The sequence below is a fragment of the Stegastes partitus genome, unplaced genomic scaffold (assembly GCF_000690725.1).
Source record: "Stegastes partitus isolate 25-593 unplaced genomic scaffold, Stegastes_partitus-1.0.2 Scaffold1611, whole genome shotgun sequence".
Classification (NCBI taxonomy): domain Eukaryota; kingdom Metazoa; phylum Chordata; class Actinopteri; family Pomacentridae; genus Stegastes; species Stegastes partitus.
The window spans coordinates 15,735-35,463 of record NW_007579342.1 but is presented as its reverse complement, the minus strand read 5'-3'; the positions used below and the strand labels follow the sequence as shown (position 1 = coordinate 35,463).

Genomic DNA, 19,729 nt, shown 5'->3' with positions numbered 1-19,729 from the left:
AAGAGACGCAAAACAACCACAAAGAGACACAAAACAACCACTAAGAGACGCAAAACAACCACAAAGAGACACAAAACAACCACTAAGAGACACAAAACAACCACTAAGAGACACAAAATGACCACAAACTTACACGTTACATAGGATTTTTCACAGTGTGTGTATTTTTGTTGGAGGTTAGTTAACAGCTGATCTATTCATCGCTGCAGGTCGTTCCTTCTCCTCAAAAACAGTAGAAAAACCTACAAAATGCTCAAACTTTAACCGATACATTGTGTAAAATCTAAAAACTGCTGTGATCTGTTTCAGATTTCGAAGACGTCATCGTGACTGTTGTTTTTCTCCTGAGAAAAAACCCTGAAGCCCAGTTCTGGACCACGTACCAACTCCGAAGGTACAGCTGCTGCTTCCTCCATAAGAGTACTACAAGTTTTGTTGCTAAAGCAGAATTTTTCCACATGAAAGTAAGGCTCGTTTTGTGTCTCGTTTAGTTGTTTTATGTCTCTTTGTGGTCGTTTAGTGTGTTTTAGTTGATTAGTCTCTTGTTGTTTTATATCTTTGTGGTTGTTTTTGTCTCCTTGTGGCCCTTTTTATGTCTCGTTGTGGTTATTTTGAGTCTTTGTGGCTGTTATTTGTGTCTTTGTTTTTCATTTTGTATCTATTTTTAGTTGTTTTGTGTCTCTTTCTGGTCATTTTGTGTCTCTTTGTGGTTGTTTTTCATTCCTTTCTGGTCATTTTTGTGTCTTTTTAGTTGTTTTATGTCTCTTTGTGGTTGTTTTGTGTCTCCTTAGTTGATTTGTCTCTTGATTTGTGTCTTTTATGGTTGTTTTTCATCTCTCTCTGGTCATTTTGTGAGTCTTTGTCCTGTGGTGTGAGTTTGGTTCGCCATACCGTATAACTCTACGTCTCTGACTGTGTTTCAGTGCCGACTGGTCCATCGAGTCGCTGCTGCATCGCTATAAACTGAACTGTGTTAAAGTTGAGCTCGAGCAGTTTGGCGCTGACGGATGTGAGCTGGCCGGATCGACGCTGCCCGGAAAACACAGCATCCAGATGATGATCATCACTCAGAGGACAGAGTCGGGCCACAGATAGCATCTCAGTTAGCATTAATTAGCATCTCAGAAACCAACGCCCTCCTCCTTCAAGTGGAAACACTCTCCCACAGCAGCGTTTCTGTTTGGAACTAGAGCTGAAACCTACAGTTGTTTTCACTGTCCACAACAAAACCTCTACACATTATTTTTTAACAACAATCCTTGTCGATAACGTGTCAGAAAAGTGACTTAAAATAGTTGTTTTTTTCAGCTAACAGTTGATGTTGATGCTTTTACGCTTCATCCTTTGCAGAAATTTGAACTTTTGCCATATGATGGACATTTCTTCATTTTTTTTTTGTTTCTGCAAATAAATAAAAACTAGAAACCCCAATAAACAGCAGTCTTTGTGCTCCTACTAGTGAGTCACATCGCCACTTTCTCAAAACGGCAAAATCTGGATCCTTGACTTGCCGTAGTTGCCACATTAAAAATGGCTCCAAATTTGCTCAAAATTTGTCCAAATGATCCAAAATTTCTCCAAAATGACATGTCAGAACTTCAAAAACTGGAAAAGACAAAACTCTAACTTTAAACATGAACCAAAACATTAAAGATTTGTACAAAATTAATCAAAAATGTTCAAAAAACTGGAACCTTGTCTCGTCAAACGTTGGTGAAATGTCGACCAAAGTCTGTATTTTTTAGGAAGAAATACATATATACACTTCAAGTTCTGCACTTTTTTTCTATTTTCAAGATCCAGTAATTAAAAATGTGTCCTCTGTTGGATCCATTCAATCATCCTGGAAACTATTCTGTGTGTTTCCTCACCATATTTCATGTCAGTGGGAGTTTTATTGCTGGAGATACTGAACCTTGCACAGTTATTTATTTGAGGGTGAAAATCCCCCCAAAAATTCCAGGTCTGTAAACAAACAAAACTCAGCTGAAATATTTCCCAGAACTTTGGTTCCTGAAGAATAAAACAGTTAACCGTGAACAAAAAGCTGCGGTTGGTTCAACCTGTGTCAGGTGTGTTTCCTGCAGTGACCAGCAGGAGGCAGCATCTTCATGTTTCAACTCTGCTGCTCTTTATAAATCACACTGTGGTCAGATCAAGTCGCCTCTGACTGCCTGAATGAATGGATGAATGTGACTCCATGAACAGGAGCTTCACTGTGTTTCCATCAATGCTGCCGAACCTGAAATGTATTTGTCTCCACTAACTGAGGAGAGTTTCGAGTCTCACCAGAACCAGAATCCTTTTTATTGTCATCACGCTGCGTACACACAACGAAATGGCAGCTGGAAGTCTGGGCTTGCAGCAAAAAGAAGAAAAGTGGCACAAATAGACTTCGAAGTATAAACACAAATAAGAAAGTATAAAATATATAAATATAAACATTGTCAACAGTCTTAGAAGAAAGTGTAACGGTGCGGCGTCCCGGCTGTGCGGTAGCAGCTCATGTGCAGGGGGAGGTGGTTTCACAGCTCTGGGGTAGGGACTGTCTGTGAGTCTTAGTGTTCTAGCTCTAGTAGCTCTGAACCTCCTTCCTGAGGGGGGCGGTACAAACAGTCTGTTGGCCGAGTGGGTGGGATCTGTGGCGATGCGCCTACCAAGTCCAGATCAGGTAGGAGATATCCCACAATTCCCTGGGCTGTTCTGACCACAGGGTAGCACGGTGGTTACCACCGTCACCTCGCAGCCAGAAGGTCCCCAGTTAGGAGGCCCAGTTAGGAGGCCCAGGATCTTTCTGCGTGGAGTTTGCGTGTTCTCCCCGTGCAGCGTGGGTTCTCTCCAGGTTCTCCAGCTTCCTCCCACACGGTCCAAAAAGATGTTGAGGTTAATTGGTGATTCTAAATTGTCCGTAGGTGTGAATGTGAGTGTGCTTGGTTGTCTGTCTCTAAGTGTAGCCCTGTGATAGACTGGTGACCTGTCCAGGGTGTCCCCTGTCTTCACCCTGAGTCATCTGGGATAGACTCCAGACCCCCACGACCCTAGTGAGGATTAAGCTGTGTATAGATAATTCTGACCAGCCGGGCCAAGTCCTTCCTGTCCTGTGCTGTACAGCTCCCGTACCACACTGTAGCACCAAAGCAAAAGATGCTTTCTATTGTGGCTCTGTGAAGGTTTATGAGCAGTTTGGAGGAGAGTCCAACCCTTTAGGGAGGGTGTGTTCTGGGACCAGTTCAGGTCAGATGTGGTGTGTAGGCCCAGGAACTTGATGTTGTCCACACGCTCCACTGCCTCCTCCTGGATGTTTGATGTTCTGCACATGACTATTTGCACTCCACTGACTCCACACAGGACTGTTCTACTTGACATATTACACTTATTGTACATTTTACATTTGCTTATTGTTTATTTTTTGCTTATTTATCTATAACTTTATCTTTGTGCTGTAACAACCAGACGTCCCTTTGGGGCTTAATAAAGTATTTCCTTTCTATTCTGTGAGGAGCAGAGTGTGCTCTGTCATCCTGGACCTCCTGAAATCCACAATGCCCTCCTTTGTCTTGCTGGTGTTCAGCACAAGGTTGTTGTCTGAACACCACCGAGTCAGGTGCTGGATCTCCTCCCTGTCGTGGGTCTCATCTTTGTGCTTAATGAGGTCGTCTGCAAACGTGACGACCAGGTTAGTGGAGTGGATGTGGGGAGTTCTCACCACCTGAGGCCTGTTGGTGAGAGAGTCTCTGATCCAGGAACACCGAGAGGGGGGCAGGTCCAGGTCTAGCTTCAGCACCAGCTCGTCTCACTGTGGTTGTTTTGAATTTATTTTGAGTAGTTTTGCTCTCTATGGTGATGTTACATCTTTGTGGTTGTTTTGTGTCTCTTTGATGTTGTTTTGCATCTATTAATGTTTGTTTTGCATCTATTAATGTTTGTTTTGCATCTATTAGGGGTTGTTTTGTGTCTCCTTGTGGTTGTTTTGTGTCTCTTAGTGGTTGTTTTACATCTATTAATGTTTGTTTTGCATCTGTTAGGAGTTGTTTTGTCTCTCTGTGGTAGTTTTTGTCTATTAGTGGTTGTTTTGTCTCTCTGTGGTAGTTTTTGTCTCTCTGTGGCTGCTTTTGTCTCTCCATTGTTGTTTTGTGTTACTTTTTGGTAGGTTTGTGAGTCTTTGCGGTTGTTTTTCATTTATTTTGAGTAGTTTTTGCTCTCTATGGTTATTTTGTATCCTTGCAGCCATTTTGTTTTTTTTGGTGGTTGGTTGTGTCTCTGTGGTAGATTTTGTCTATCTATGGCTGTTTCACTTTGTGAGTGTTTTGTGTTACTTTTTGGTAGGTTTGTGGGTCCTTGTGTTATGCGGTTGTCTGTGTAGACACATGGCCATAAACTGAGCGTATCTCTGACCAGCTGTCCTGGTTTGTTGCCGACGGTTTGAAGTGGATCCTGTTCGATCACTGACCTCTGTGGTTTTATCAGGTTTTATGATGCTTTGACCTGCTGTTGTGTTTCTTATCTGGATGGATTATTATGGTCTGGAACTGATTAACAGCACAGTTCAGAGCCAAATCACACAGTGGGCCTGCTGGTATCTGCCCGGACACATTGGTCTAAAATTAATGTAATGACATGGGTTCAGTTATGAAGTCCGAGGTTCATAGATTTACCCGCCTGGCAGTCAGATCAGAGCGAAAACCTTTTAGGTATTTAATCATCTGCCCTTTTTCCTTGAGTTACTTAAATATGAATTTATTCTTCTGACAGGAAGTTGTAAAAAAATGTCCACAAATATCAGTTAATGTCAGAAAACCACAAAATGTCATTCATTTAAAACATGGACATCATCAAGTCATTTGTTTTTATCAAATGAAAAACGTGAAAAAACTCTCACATTCAAATTCAAGCTGAAACACAAACACACATTTTATGTCTTTTGGGGGGGTTTGTTTTTGGCTTTTTGTGTTACTTTGTGGTCATTTTTTGTCTCTTTGAGGTTGTTTTTTTGTATAAATATCTATTAGATGAAGTGAAATCAAACAGAATCCAAAAAAGGTTTCCCAACAAAACCAAACAGAAGTGCAAATTAAAGTTAAATGTGAAAAATAAACAGGCGGTCGTATGAATTTTTAAGGAATTTTATTTCATTTTTCTGAAAACTGAAGTCCATCTGCAGCGAGTCACATGGAGCTCCAGTTCCTCTTCATTGTTGGTAATATTCTCTTGTCTCAGCTCTATGCTAATCAGTGTTTTACTAATCAGTGAAAAACATCTTATTCTTATGACATTCCTAACCAATGAAAACCAGTGTGATTACAACCTCCTGAAGTCACACCAGTGTCAGTGCTGCTGACAGTAAAGGAAGCATTAAAAACCCCGTAAACCCAAAATTCCCAGACAGAATGATGCTAAATAATCTAAACAACGTGATCATTTTTATTTTTTTTTGTGGTCATTTTGCGTCAGTTTGTGTCTCTTTGTGTGTCTTTGTTTCTGTTTTGTGTCTCTGTGGCTGTTTTTAAATCTCTTCGTGGTTTGTAGTCGCCTTTTTTTTTTTTTTTTGTCTCTCTGATGTCGTTTTGCATCTTTGTGTTCAATTTGTGTCAGTCGGCGGATGTTTTGTCTGTCCTTGTCGTCATCTTGCACGTCTTTGTGGTCTCCTTTGGTTTCTTTGTTGACCCTGTGTCTCCTCTGAAGCCGAACCTGCAGCTCAACTTGTCAGATTGTTGAACCTTCAGCGTTTGAAGCATCTCTTCGCCCTGACGTACATCAAGATCCCTGCAGTTCCCATCAATCCTCCAACCAAAGCGCCGACAAAAATTCCTCCTGGGATTCCGATCATGCTGCCGACGGAGTGCGACGCACCTCCTCCGATGGCGCCTCCCACCAGCATACCGCCGTTTGCCGACAGCGCCATTTTCCTCTTGTTCCCGGGGCCACTCTCAGCATCCTCCAGCATGCTGGCAGTGTAGCAGCCTCTCTTCTTTGCTTTATTGCCCTGAACCATGATGTTGATCTGCCGCAGGAGGTCTCCCACCTGAGTCGAGTCCTGGTTTCTGTGGTCGATGACGCAGGTTTCCCCCTCACAGCCGCGGACGAACTCTTCCAGATCCTTGTTGTCGTTGATGAACCCTCGTATGGTTTTTCCGTTTCTCTTCAGCTCGTTTCCGTTGACGAACAGAGGCATCATGTAATCCTTAACGCTGTCGCCGAAGCTGGTGTGAAGCATCTGCACCATGTCCTTCTCTTCTCGTGTAAACGGTTCCAGATCAAAGACGACCAGAAACCCGTGAAGACCAGAATCAACACGAGAGACGCATTTTTTGATCTCCTCCATCGTCCTCTCGTCCTCTCTTTGAGTGTGGCAAAACACTGGAGTGTCGAAAACCTCCACGTCTCGCCCTTCGATCTTCACTTTGAAGTGCTGACACTCCTCTGGATCGACGCTGATTTTGGTTTCAGCAGTTTCCTCGTCTTTCGCTGAGCTGTTCAGGATGGTGTCGACGGCCGACTTCTTGGCGGCTCCGTCCTTTCCGACGAGCATGATCCTGAGCTCTGACCGTTCTGCTGGAAAAACCACAGACATACGTGAACTCAGTACTTAGTGACACCACAGTGTAGGAATACTCTGCTGCAAGGGAAAGTACAATCTGAAGCCCTGCGCAATATCACCGAACAAACTGCAGGATTTCCATGTTGCCTAGACAAAGACAGAAAACAACCAGACACAGTCGTGACCACAGAAAGATGCAAAACGACCTGAAAATCCTCCAAAAACAAACACAAAATGACCACAGAAAGAGAGCAAAGTGACCAAAACCACAACAAAAGACCACAAACAAGACCGAAAACAACAAGAGACACAAACCTACCACAGAAACACACAAAACCATTTTAAAAACACAGAATATCCTCAAAAAATAAAATAATAAAAAGCTGAAAAAGACACGAAATGACCACAAATTTACCAGGCCGGGTCGGTCACAGTGAATGCACAGTCCTGACACTTAAACACGGAGGCGGGAACGTGATGATGTGGCTGCATGAGTGCAAAAGATGTCTGTGAGATGATGAAGATGCAACATGAATCCATGTGGATATACCGAAACACCAAAGTACCGCAAAAAGATGCTAATTGTATGAAACGTGCTGCAGAGACGCCTTTGCCTCGGCTGAAAATCAGGATTTGTTTTCTCTTTTAGACAGAAAATATCTGAGATACATGGATTTCAAGTGTTTTTTTTTTTTTTTTAAAAAGAACACATTATGTGGTCGTGGCAAATTCCAAAAAAAGTCCTGTTTTGCTAAATTACAGATAAGATTTAGTAAAATAACAGGAAAAAAAGCATTAATTTACATGTTGACTGAAAAATAACCCCACAACGAATGGAAATGCAAATGGTTATTTATTTATTTATAGCTTGATTTTACTGTTATGCAGTTTAATTCATTTTATTTAATTATTTATTTAATTATTTAATTATTTATTTATCTATTTATTTATTTATTTAGTTAGTTAGTTAGTTACTTTTCTAGTTAATTTTATTTAAAAAAAAATTATTTAAATTCTTTTTACAGATATTTGCATTAATGTTCATAGTTCCCCCCCCCAATTTCTTTTATATTACAGGACTCCACCATTTTTAACATATTTTTTTCTGACACCCTTGCTGCCAGATTTTCAAAATGTATAATAATAATAATAATAATAATAATAATAATAATAATAATAAACATAATAATAATAACAATAAAATGACAATTATTGTTATTATTATTATGTTTAGCAATTTTATGTAAATGCACAATATATAAATTGATATAGAAAATGACTGACTGGCTACTCAGCTGACAAACATCATTACTGTAAAAAATAAATAAATAAAACAAAATAATAATAATAATAATAATAATATATAATTCTGCCAAAAACCCTAAAAGTCTTGCAGCAAGGGTGCCAGAAAAAAATATGTCAAAAGTTAAACTGTGTGATTTTACAGTCAAATGATGTAAAAGAACAATTTGCTTTTTGTAAAAATACAGAGTTTTGATGTGGACAATGTTCACAGTTTTGTAGTAATCATCAATAACAATGATGTTTTGTGATTTTACAGGATTTTATATGGAAATGATTAAAACAGAGGAAATCTGTAAAATAACAGTAAATTGTTTAAAAGACAGAAAAGAAAGTTAAAAACTGCTAAATTTAAATGTCACAAATGATTTTGACTCACCACACAGAGAAGACTTTTCACTGGCCATCCTGCAGAGGTGATCTGTGAGCTGACTCTTAGACTATTTTAATTTGCAGTCATTATTATATGGTAGCCTCCTGCCTCAGTCCCTCCCCTCAAATACACATCACCTGTTTCCCAACCACAACTAACCAGTCACAGATCTCAATGGAAATGTGGCTGCAAGCAGCAAATCAGGAAGCTGAGCAGCTGTTGTGGCTGTTTAATGACACCAACAAACAGCAGATGTGTGTCCAGCCTGTGAAACATCACCACAGTGTCCAGTGAGTACAAACTCTCAGCAAACTGCACAACCACAAACACACACTGAAGAAAGACAATATTGAAAGTCCAGGGCCAAAAGAAACTCAATGCAACAAAACACAAAGGACAACAGGCACAAATCAAGCAGATAGACACACAAAATTACCACAAAAAGATGCAAAACAAACAAAAAATAACCACAAAACGACTACAAGAAGATACGGAGCCCCGGAAGGGACATGCGGAAAGAAAAAAAACAAACAGGGAGAAGGAAAAATAAAAATCGAGGTATCTTTTACGAGATTTTGCAAAACTTTCTCAGGATCTCGTAAAAGCTTTTGCAAGATCTCGCAAAAGTCACATCAGTCTTATGCCTCCTGCTAAGCACTGCTTGAATTTCTTTATATTTTAGGCTGATTTCAAAATAAAACTTTATGAAACTCTTGTAGAGGTGGGTGTCCTCCATTGTTGTTTCTCCGTACTGCCAAAAAGTCCCAGAAGTAAAACTATAGTTTTGCCAGATCTCGCAAAAGATGCCTCTGTGTTTTTTCCTCTCCCTGTTGTTTTTATTTCTCCGTGTCCCTTCTACACTCCGTAACAAGACTTAAAATTACCCCAAAAAACTCATAAAACGACACAAAATGGGCACAGAAAAAAGAAACAAAACAACCACACAGGGACACAAAATGATGACAGACAGACACAAAGGGACCACAAAGTACCAGGTCAGGATACCAGACTGAATGCATCGTCCTGACAGTGGAGCACGGGGGCATTTTGTGTCTCTTTGGGGTCATTTTATGATTTCAAATCGAATCAAATCAGGTTTATTGTCATGTTGCTGTACACACACAGGCAAGATGAGAGAGCGTTTCTTCAGGATCATTCAACCAGCAAGTTTTGTGGAATGCACATCTGGGATCTGGGGGCGCTGCGTCCATGTGCTCCGCCATTCGTTCATTCATTCTTCAGGTCCTGGTTGGTCTTCAGGGACACAAAGACACACACGATGGTGTAACGATGGTGAAGCTGCAGATGCTGAGCTAGCTGTCTGTCTGTCTGCATCCCCTCCAGCTGTATGTCCGTCTGGGATGTTGTCATGGAGCCATGTTCCTGTTAAAGCAGACACACAGCAGTCCCTCCACTCTCTGTGGGTTTCTCTCAGCAAACGTAGCTCGTCCAGCTTGTTGTGGAGGGAGTGGACATTGGAGAGTAGGAGGATGGTCCTGCTGGTCTGGAGGGGTTAGCCTTTACCCTAGCATGGATCCCGGCTCTCTTCCTCCTCCTTTGTTTACGTTTGTGCCGTTTGTGCTTTGTTCTCTCTCGGGTAACTGCCGGCGTCGTCTCCAATCAGACTCCGTGTTGGTGTAGTTTGTCCACATCACAACCGATTGCCGCAACCCCGACTTGACTTGACTTCCCTATTCCATCCATCCATCCATCATCTATACACCTCTTAATCCTCACTAGGGTCATGGGGGGCTGGAGTCTATCCCAGCTGACTCAGGGTGAAGGCAGGTTCACCTGGACAGGTCACCAGTCTATCACAGGGCTACACTTAGAGACAGACAACCAAGCACACTCACATTCACACCTACGGACAATTTAGAATCACCAATTAACCTCAACATGTTTTTGGACTGTGTGGGAGGAAGCTGGAGAACCCGGAGAGAACCCACGCTGCACGGGGAGAACATGCAAACTCCACACAGAAAGATTCCGGGTGTCCCCACCGGGACGCGAACTGGTGACTTTCTAGCTGCGAGGCAATGGTGCTACCAAGTGCGCCACCTTGCAGCCATTCCCTGTTCCCTATAACAATAATAATAAAATTATTATTATTATTGCTATTTTGTGTGTCTCAGTGGTTGTTTATGTCTCCTGACCAGACCTACCACAGTGAATACATAGTCCTGACAGTGAAGCACGGAGCTGGCAGTATGATGATATGGATGAACCATGAATGTCTGTGGATAAACCAAAACACAAAAGAACTGAAAAAAACAGGCAAGATGACTACAAAGACACACAAAAAGACCACAGACTGACTCAAAACAACCTGAAAGATACACAAAATGAGCACAAAAACACAGAAAACAACGAGAATGAGACACAAAATGACCACAATGAGACACAAAATGACCAAAGACAGTTACAAAACAACTACAAGGACACAAAATAACCACAAAGTAACACAAAACTACCATAAAAAAACATTAAACGAACACAAAAAGAAACAAAATGACCACAAACAGACATGAAACAACCATAAAGAAACACGACACCAGATTTTTTAATATATGAAATCTAAACTGTTGTAAACTCACATCGGAGCAAATACTCTACTGTGGAAGTAATCTGATTACTGTGAGGGAATACAGTGCATTTGCTGCTGTTTTCTTTGTCTCTTTGCAGTTACAGAGTGAAAGTTCAAACGGCGGATCCTCTGTGAACGTGTCCTGCTGCATGTGTCTGAGCTGAACATTAACTGTCAGGGTCGACATCTAACAAGCTTGGAATGCACAAGTGATCCTTTGTTATTCAGATTTATGAGAAAGAACATGTCTGTATGTAACTCTTATTAAATCCATCAACTGATGTCATAAATACACATGGATTACAAGTAAAGCAGATAAAGAAGTAACTTAGGTTCACTGCAGATACAAAAGAGACAAAGATCAATCATCCAGCAATAAAACAGCTGCTTCAGGTGACAGTAATCTCATCTCATTTTTCCTCTCTGTGGGCTTCTTTCACTTCAGTGTACTAATCAGGGATTTAAAATCTGTCCAAATTGACAAAAATTTAACCGAAATGACTCCAAATTTGGCCCAAAATCTCTCCAAAAAAACTTTCAACTTCTCCAAAATGACACAACAGTGTCAAATATGGCTTAAACATGATCCAAACTGGCTCTTAATTTGACCAAAATCACTTGAAACTTGTCAATCTGTCAGAAACGAGTCAAGAAATGTCAAAGTAATGACAAAGTCATTACAAATCGTCTCTAAACTTGTCCAAAATGACAACAATTTGTCCAAAATTGTCTCAAAAAGTGTCCAATATGACTCAAACTTTGTCCAGAATGTCTTCAAATTGGTCCAAAAAAAATCAGAATGTTTGCAAAATGATGAAAAGCTGCCAAATATGGCTTAAACCCTAAATTAATCAATTAGATTATATTCTTTGATTTGGAGGCAAAACTATGTAGAAATAAATCCAAATACTCAAAACTTGTCCAAACGGACTCAAAATGTGTCTAAAATGCCCGTAAATCATGTCAAAGGACACGAACATGGTTCAGTCACTGTCACTGCAACATGACGTCCTGTATGGAAACAGAGAGAACTCAGACATGTCTGCTGTCACTACGGCACAGTTAGGATGATGGAAATCAGAAAAAAGGACAAACGGACGTGGAATCTCTTTATTTGTTTATCATCAACTAGTTGATCAAGGATTTTCATTAGTTCACTAACTTGACAGTAAATTAATGATTCAAATCTAAAAACCACAAATCTCTAAACTGCCTTTAGTTTAAAAAAAAGAAAATTAAAAGTACAAAATACGGCATTAGCAAAAGAAAATAAGAAAAAAAAAAACACTGATTAAAATACAGTAAAATTGTGTAATGTTATGGTCACACATTGTAAAGTAACAATTTCACATTTTTTTTTATAGTTTTGGACATTTTTTTTCTTTTACAGTCGACATGTAAATGAATACAGTTTTTTTTTCCTGAGATTTTATTTATTATTATCTGTAATTTAACACAGCTGGAGGGATCTGCTGAAATAACAGTAAATTGTTGAAAAAGACAAAAACATTTTGTTACACAAAGCTTCATGGTTGATTATTTGTGGTCTCAGTCACACACTGAATGCATCTAAAAGCTGATTTCTTGATAATACAACATCACACTTGATCCCTGTGCTGGTTGTTTTCACATTAATTTCTCTGCCATGTCCTGCAGAACTTGAATAATTTTTCTCACTAGTGACAGTTGTGGACATGCATTCTCCATTGAATCAAGAAGCTGATTGATGAAAGCCAGTTCTTTATCCTCTGGCGAACTGGTGGGCGGAGCAGGTTTCATCTTATCTTCTATGGCAGCTATGGCCTCGTCAATGGCGTCGTTGCTGTAATGATCTCCTTTATTTTTGTTCACCAGGTCAGTGATCTTCTTCAGGAGTTCGACAACCTGACCGTCATCCTGGTTGTCATCCTTGTTGACGAGGACGTGGTACGGTATGTTGTCCTCGTGGATGAACTTAGCATTGCCTCTGATGAATTCCTCAACGTCATGCATATCTCCGTGGGTGAATAGGAAGACAGTGTGGTGCAACACGTCTTTAAAGGCATTCTTGAAGGCCTCCAGCATCTTTAGATCTCCTCGTGAGAAAGATTTTGGCTTTAGCACATACAGAATAACGTGAGGACCCGGACGGAGCATGCGAAAGCTGGTCAGCAACTCCCTCATCACCTCGCGGTCAGATTTTCGGGTGTGCGTCAGACCTGGAGTGTCGACAACAACCAGATCTTTTCCGTCACGCTTTCCAATGGCCTTCTTGCATTTTCCCGTAATGGATTCAGAGGACAAACCAGTCTTGAATTTGTTTTCCCCGAGGATGGTGTTCCCTGAAGCACTCTTCCCAACTCCGGTCTTTCCCCAGAGCAGAATCCTCAGCTCATCTGTTGGAAAAATTCACACACAGAATGGATATTAATAAAGACAACGTTGTTCAGACCTGTCATCATCGTATGTCGACTCAAACCAGCACAGCCTGATCTCAGACACATACTTCCTGTTTCCTGAAAAGTAAAACTGGCAGCGTCACACCATGTTTGGATTTGTTGAAGCTATCATGTATAATTTTGTAACGTCTCAGCTTTAATTCTTACACTAGTCTGTAATATTTAAGGTTTTTAATATAAAAATGCCAGTTGGTCGCTTGGTGTGTTCCAGACCTGACACTAAGATCAGTAACAAGAGTTTAAAAGTGATCAGCAGAAACCCAACCCTGAGTTGTTGTGACTTTGTTTTCGAAAGGAGAACCATCCAAAGAACACAACACAAGAGGTTCTACACAAGATGTTCCACTGAGATTTCAAATTACCATCCTGGTTGATTTCTGCTTAACGTTATGCATCATACAAGTCTCTATCATGGTGCTCCTTTACTCACTCGCTGTATAAGATTACAGTCACAGCTACAGTTACTTTTTATAGTATGCGTCTAAGCTCCTATCTCGCTCATTATGAGGGTTATACACAGTCATCCTCAAATGTATTCAGACCCTTCCATTAGAGAAAAGGCAAATTCCACAATTGTCACTCAAATAACTAGAAACTGAAAAAAATAATAATAAATAATTTAGTGAAATAAGACATTGCTTTTGAATTGTGGTTCAAAAGAATAATTTATAAAAACAAAAACAAAACTGTCCAGGACAAATTAGAGCACTTTGCTGAATAGCAGTGGGCCGATTTCAAAAATATAAAAATACTGTATCAGTCTCGACTATCTATCTTCTATTGTTTAATATGATAGTACTTGCAGATTTTTTATATTAGTCTTTACATCAAGGACAAAATTATGATATCTGAACCATGATGGCGGGACCCTGTAGGACTGATATTTTTCTAAATATATGCTTAGTGCCAAGTGGAAATTTATCACATTATTTTATCAACTGAAGTGTGAATACATTCAATGGAAATTCTAAACATTTTTTCTCGCCAACAATTGATCACATTGACAAGCAACTCGCTGGAAACATCAAGTCATGAAGTATGAAGTTTTTTTGAACAGTAAACTGTTACTTTATGGATTTGACCTGAACTGTACAATGAGAAGGTTCACAGAAGTGCAAATCTCCATTATCCTTCCATTTATTTACACTTGTTTGTGACAAACATTACAGCCACTTCATGTGAATGCACATTTTAATTCATCTTATTGTACATAAGTCATCTAAAATCTGCTTGTCTGTGTCATATTCTTCTATATGCTGATGATACTGTCTTCTTTCTGTCTGATAAAAGAAGCCAAATTCTGGTTGCAGATTTCTTCTTCAAATAAAACCTGATTGTTTCTTTGACTGTATTCTTTAAAAAAAAAAAATCTCTTTGCAACTGAATGTAAACTAGTTAAAACATCTGGGTTCAAATTTCTTTCATTAATACAAAAGTAGTTATCTGGGAGGTAAATGATGGTGTTTCTCGAGTAAGAATTAAACATTAAGAAGTAGATGAAAAAAGATGACATTTCGCTCTCTAATCCACTGAAATATAATCCACCTCCTGCTTTTCTGTACAATACATCTAGAAAACACAAAGCACATCAAATTAAATTGTTGAGAATAATTTAGAAAAACATGCCACTGTTTCATAAAATGGCCAATCTGCAGACTTTAATGCATTTTGCTTTATTGAATTTAAAAGGCAAAACACAATTGCTACCAATTGCTACCTGTGTCCTGATTTTTATTTATTTAATTCTAATTCATTATATTTTTAGGAAAAAGGTAAGCTATCACTTGATAATTAAAACCAACAAGTTAACATCAAGTATGAGTTAGGTCTGATCATACAAACTGCATTGTGATATTTGCAACACAGGAATGACAAACAAGCCAAAGAAATTGTTATGTCATAAAATGCAACACAAACTAATATATAAGGAATAGAAGTACTGACATGCTGCAAATTGTGAATGTGTAATACAACAACTAAGGCAAAAAAAAAAAAAACAACAATGTGTAAAATTGTAGGTTAAATGAGAGTTTTATATTAAACAGCAATGAGACATGAAAACAGTAAGAAGAGAACAAACTGATTCTTATAGATTAAATGCACTTACTAGCATTGCTGGCCATGTTTATGTCTGTAGAATCAGCTGATGTCTCCTCAGAGTTGATGATTTGCAGCTGAACAGTTCAGTATCACTTCATTTTTATATTATAAAGTCTCTGCAGTTCCCTCCCCTTAAAGCCAGTTTGAGAAAGAGCCAACCAATCACAGATCAGAAACCAAAATGCAGCTGCAAGCAGCAAATCAGAGGCCCAAAGGGGAATTCATGGTGGTTTCACCTCCAGTTTACTGCACATTTTAACTGGACTGATCTCATGCTGAAGCCCTTTTTACTGTGGATTTGTAGTTTTAGATTTCATTGTTTCCATACCTGTAACTATTCACTTATTCAGAGAACACTTCATCATATAAGTCATCTCATGGCACCTCACAAAGTAAGGTCAAGAAGTTGCAGTATTACATTATAGAGTAAAACTCCACTTTATTAAAGGAATCCAATGGTACCTCATTTGTAAAAAACAGAAATACGGTTCAAGAGTTACAGCATGTGACTAAATGCAGCTTTGACCCATTGGTGGCGCTACAGAGCTGGAGATGCAGACACCAAAATTCAGCGAGCTCTACTTCTGCCAGCACTCCACGTTTTCACCAATTTGCATAAAAATCGGTCTGTTAGTTTTTTGTATAATCGTGCTCACAGACTTAAGCTTGCAAACCCAAATACACTAAACTTGTATTTTTTTTGCCGCCAGAATCAGAATCACTTTTGTTGCCAAGCAGGTTTTCACATACGAAGCATTTGACTTCATGTTTTCAAAGGATTCTAAGATTTAAAAAGGCAGCTATTATAAGCCAATTAAACAGGAAGTGTAGCAACTCCAATGAATTAAAGTAATAAAAAGTAGTCGAAATATTTACAGTGTGCAGGAATGTACAGCTTTGTCGGTTAATATCCAGGTTTTTCATGTTTTTGTAGGTTCCAATCTAGATAGTTTACATTATGGTGGGTTAATATCCAGGTTTTAGATGTTTTGCCGCATGGACATCCAGGTTTTTAACATTGAAGTGTGTTGATGTCCAGGCTTATATATTGTGGTTCATGAAAATCCGGATTTATTACATTTAAGTATGTAAATAAATTTTTTTTTTTTTACTTTTTGGTACATGGATATCCAGATTTTGAACATTATGGTCAAATAATGTCCATGTTTTTGCATTTCATTTCATTAATACCCAGGTTCTTCACAATTTGCTGGGCTATGATCCAGGTTTTTCCACGTTTTTATACATCTATTTACAGGTGTTGTTGTTTTTTTACATTTAGGCATGGTTGTATCCAAGTTCTTGACATTTTTGACATTCAGTGTAAACAATTTTTACATTTAGTTGAGTTAATACCCAGGTTTTTGACATTTTGGTGCATGAATATCCACATATTTTACATTTTTTTGTGTTAGTATTCAGGTTGAAGACATTTTGCTGAACAAATGTTGATGTTTTTGCATTTCAGTGCATTAAGACCAAGGTTCTTTACATTTTGCTGGGCTATGATTCAGGTTTTTAACATATTTATGCATCTATATCTAGATTTTTTACAATAAGATATGTGGATATCCAGGTTTTTGATGTTTTGGTCCATTAATATCCAGTTGTTGTTTTTTTACATGTAGATGTGGTAACATCAAGGTTTTAGACATGCTGATGCATGAATTTCCAGATTTTTTACATTTTCACACATGAATATCCAGATTTTGTTTGGTGGGTTAATATCCAGGTTTTTGACATTTTGTTGAGTTAATACTCAGGTGATACATGTTTTGGTGCATTGATCATTGGCTTAAAGGAATACAAACATGCTAGAGCATTTGTTTCCCCTATAGCAGAATAATAATGAGGTGCAGTCAGACTGTTCTTCACAGCACTATCCAAGACTAGGAAAGACTACTGGAAGCTTGCAGGTGGAGGTGGTATTGGACCATTCCACAAAAAAATTGACCTTTTGAAGTCCTGGAAAACCCCCAAAGGAAGTTGCCCAGGAAGATCCTTACTAGATGCAGAACCACCTCAGTTGGATCCTTTGGACGTGAAGCAGCAGCGACTCTCTGGATGTCCGAGCTCCTGAACCAGACGCCCTGCAGAGGAAACTCATCAGCAAGATGCTCGATAAGATGATTTCATGGGTCTGACTGGGAGGAATGAAAGTAACATTTAGATTTTATTTCAAAAGAAAAACTAATTAAACATGTATGGATTAATTATGGAGCGTGTCCTTTGTTGGCTTTACAGACTCGGTTAGGGGTTAGGGGGCCATTGGAGAATGACTCACTTTTGGAGCCTCAAGTGGGCATTTAAGGAACAGCAGTTTCTGACACTTCTTTTTTCAGTCTCATACTTCTTTTCCACCAAAAAGTGTGTGTGTTATTGCACAGAGATGTAGTTGTTACACATTGCTGAGTGTTAACTGAAGAAGCGAGGTGAGAAATTAGTTAACTGTTTGCATTGAAACATAATGAGTTCAGTCTATTGGCTCAGAGAGTCGGAACCTCTGAGTGAGGAGTTCTACAGTCTGATGGCCACCGGCTGGAGCGACTGCCTGTGTCGCTCTGTGGTGCATCTTAGTTGGATGAGTCTGAATGAGCTCCTGTGGCTGACCAGCATGTTGTAGAGTGAGCGGGAGACATTGTCCAAGATGACATGCAGCGTAGAGCAGGCGACTGTTGAAACTACTTTGTTCTCCTTTATATCCAGCTTAATGTTTAGCTGATAAATCTGAGGCTTCATGGGAGGAAAGAAGAACAAATCAAGTTCTGAATTCTGCATATACATAAATACAGTTGAAACCAGAAGTTTGCATACACTGCACAAAAAGGCATAAAACCCTTTTTTTTTCTTCTCACTAACTGACATTAAATGTGACTAAACTTTTCCTGTTTTAGATCAGTTAGGATGACCAACATTATTTCTATTTGAACAAGTCTGGTTCATCCTTGGGTACAATTTCCAGACGCCTGAAGGTTCCACGTTCATCTGTTCAAACAGTTATATCAAATATAACCACCATGGGAATGTCCAGCCATCATAGGCTCAGGAAGGAGACGGGTTCTGTGTCCCAGAGATGAAGTGTTTTGGTGTGAAATGTGTGAATCAACCCCAGAACAAAAGCTAAAGACCTTGTGAAGATGCTGCTGAAGCTGGTCAGAGAGTCATTATCCACAGTGAAACCAGTCCTGTACCAACATGGACTGAAAGGCTACTCAGAGAGGAAGAAGACATTACTCCAACAGAAACATTAAAAAAGCCAGATTACAGTTTATAAATGCACACAGGGACAAAGAGCTTCATTTCTGGAGACATGTCCTGTGGTCTGATGAAACTAAAACTGAACTGTTTGGCCTTAATGACCATCGTTACATTTGGAATAGAAAGGATGAAGCTTGAAGCCTGAGAACACCATCCCAACTGTGAAGCACAGGGGTGGCAGCATCATGTTGTGGGTGTTTTGCTGCAGGAGGGACTGGTGCACTTCACAGAATAGATGGACTCATGAGGAAAGAACATTATGTGGAAATATTGAAGCAACATCTCAAGACATCAGCCAGGAAGTTAAAGCTTGGCCACAGATGGGTCTTCAGATGGACAATGACCCTAAACACACCACCAGATTAGTTACAAAGAGGCTTCAAGACAACAAAGTCAGTGTTCTGAAGTGACCATCATAAAGCCCTGATGTCAATCCTGGAGGACATTAGTGGGCAGAACTGAAAAGGTGACTTACAAACCTGACTCAGTTCCACCAGTTCTGTTGGAGGAATGAACCAGAATTCATCAAACTATTGTGAGAAGCTTGTGGAAGGAAAACATTTGACCCAAGTCATACAGTTTGAAGGCAACGCTACCAAATACTGAGGAAACGTCTGTAAACTTCTGACTTTGAAGAAAGTAATAAAAAAAATCTCTACAAAATTCTCTCTCTCATTATTCTGGCATTTAGCAAATATAAATATCTTTTCTAATCCTAACTGACCTAAAACAGGAAACGTTTCGTCACAGTTAATGTCGGACAGCGAGAAAAAAAAGAGTTATGTGTCTTTTCATACACTGTATTTATATATTTACATAATTTACTGTAATTTTACAGATGTTCCCTGTTTTGATAAATTACAGATGACATTAATATTTTCATCTTTATTATTTTCAAAATTTAGAGACACTTTAGAAACCTTGCAGAAACCAGTGAGATCCAGCAGGTCCAGTAAAGGGTTTAGGGATGTGGGTCTGGATCTCGAGCTGGTTCTACAGTGGTTTGATGATAAAGTGGTTGATGGTGTCTAATGCTGGAGTGTTACTTAAAGGAAACACCTTTTTTCTCTTCTTTATATCCCCTTTGTTGTTCTACAGATAAATCTGAGGATTCATGGGAGGAAAGAAGAATA

The 19,729-nt window shown here is 39.3% G+C and overlaps 1 protein-coding gene across 1 annotated transcript in view; it reads left to right on the top strand.

Moving 5' to 3' along the window:
• mettl23 (methyltransferase 23, arginine) overlaps positions 1 to 1,431 on the top strand; it is a 4,872-nt gene extending 3,441 nt beyond the window's left edge. The window contains exons 4-5 of the mRNA XM_008300942.1: positions 310 to 394; positions 924 to 1,431. Of these exons, the coding sequence (XP_008299164.1) occupies positions 310 to 394; positions 924 to 1,095 (257 nt within the window). The 3' untranslated portion in view covers positions 1,096 to 1,431. The remainder of the gene's footprint in view (positions 1 to 309; positions 395 to 923) is intronic.
• The last annotated feature ends 18,298 nt before the right edge of the window (positions 1,432 to 19,729 follow it).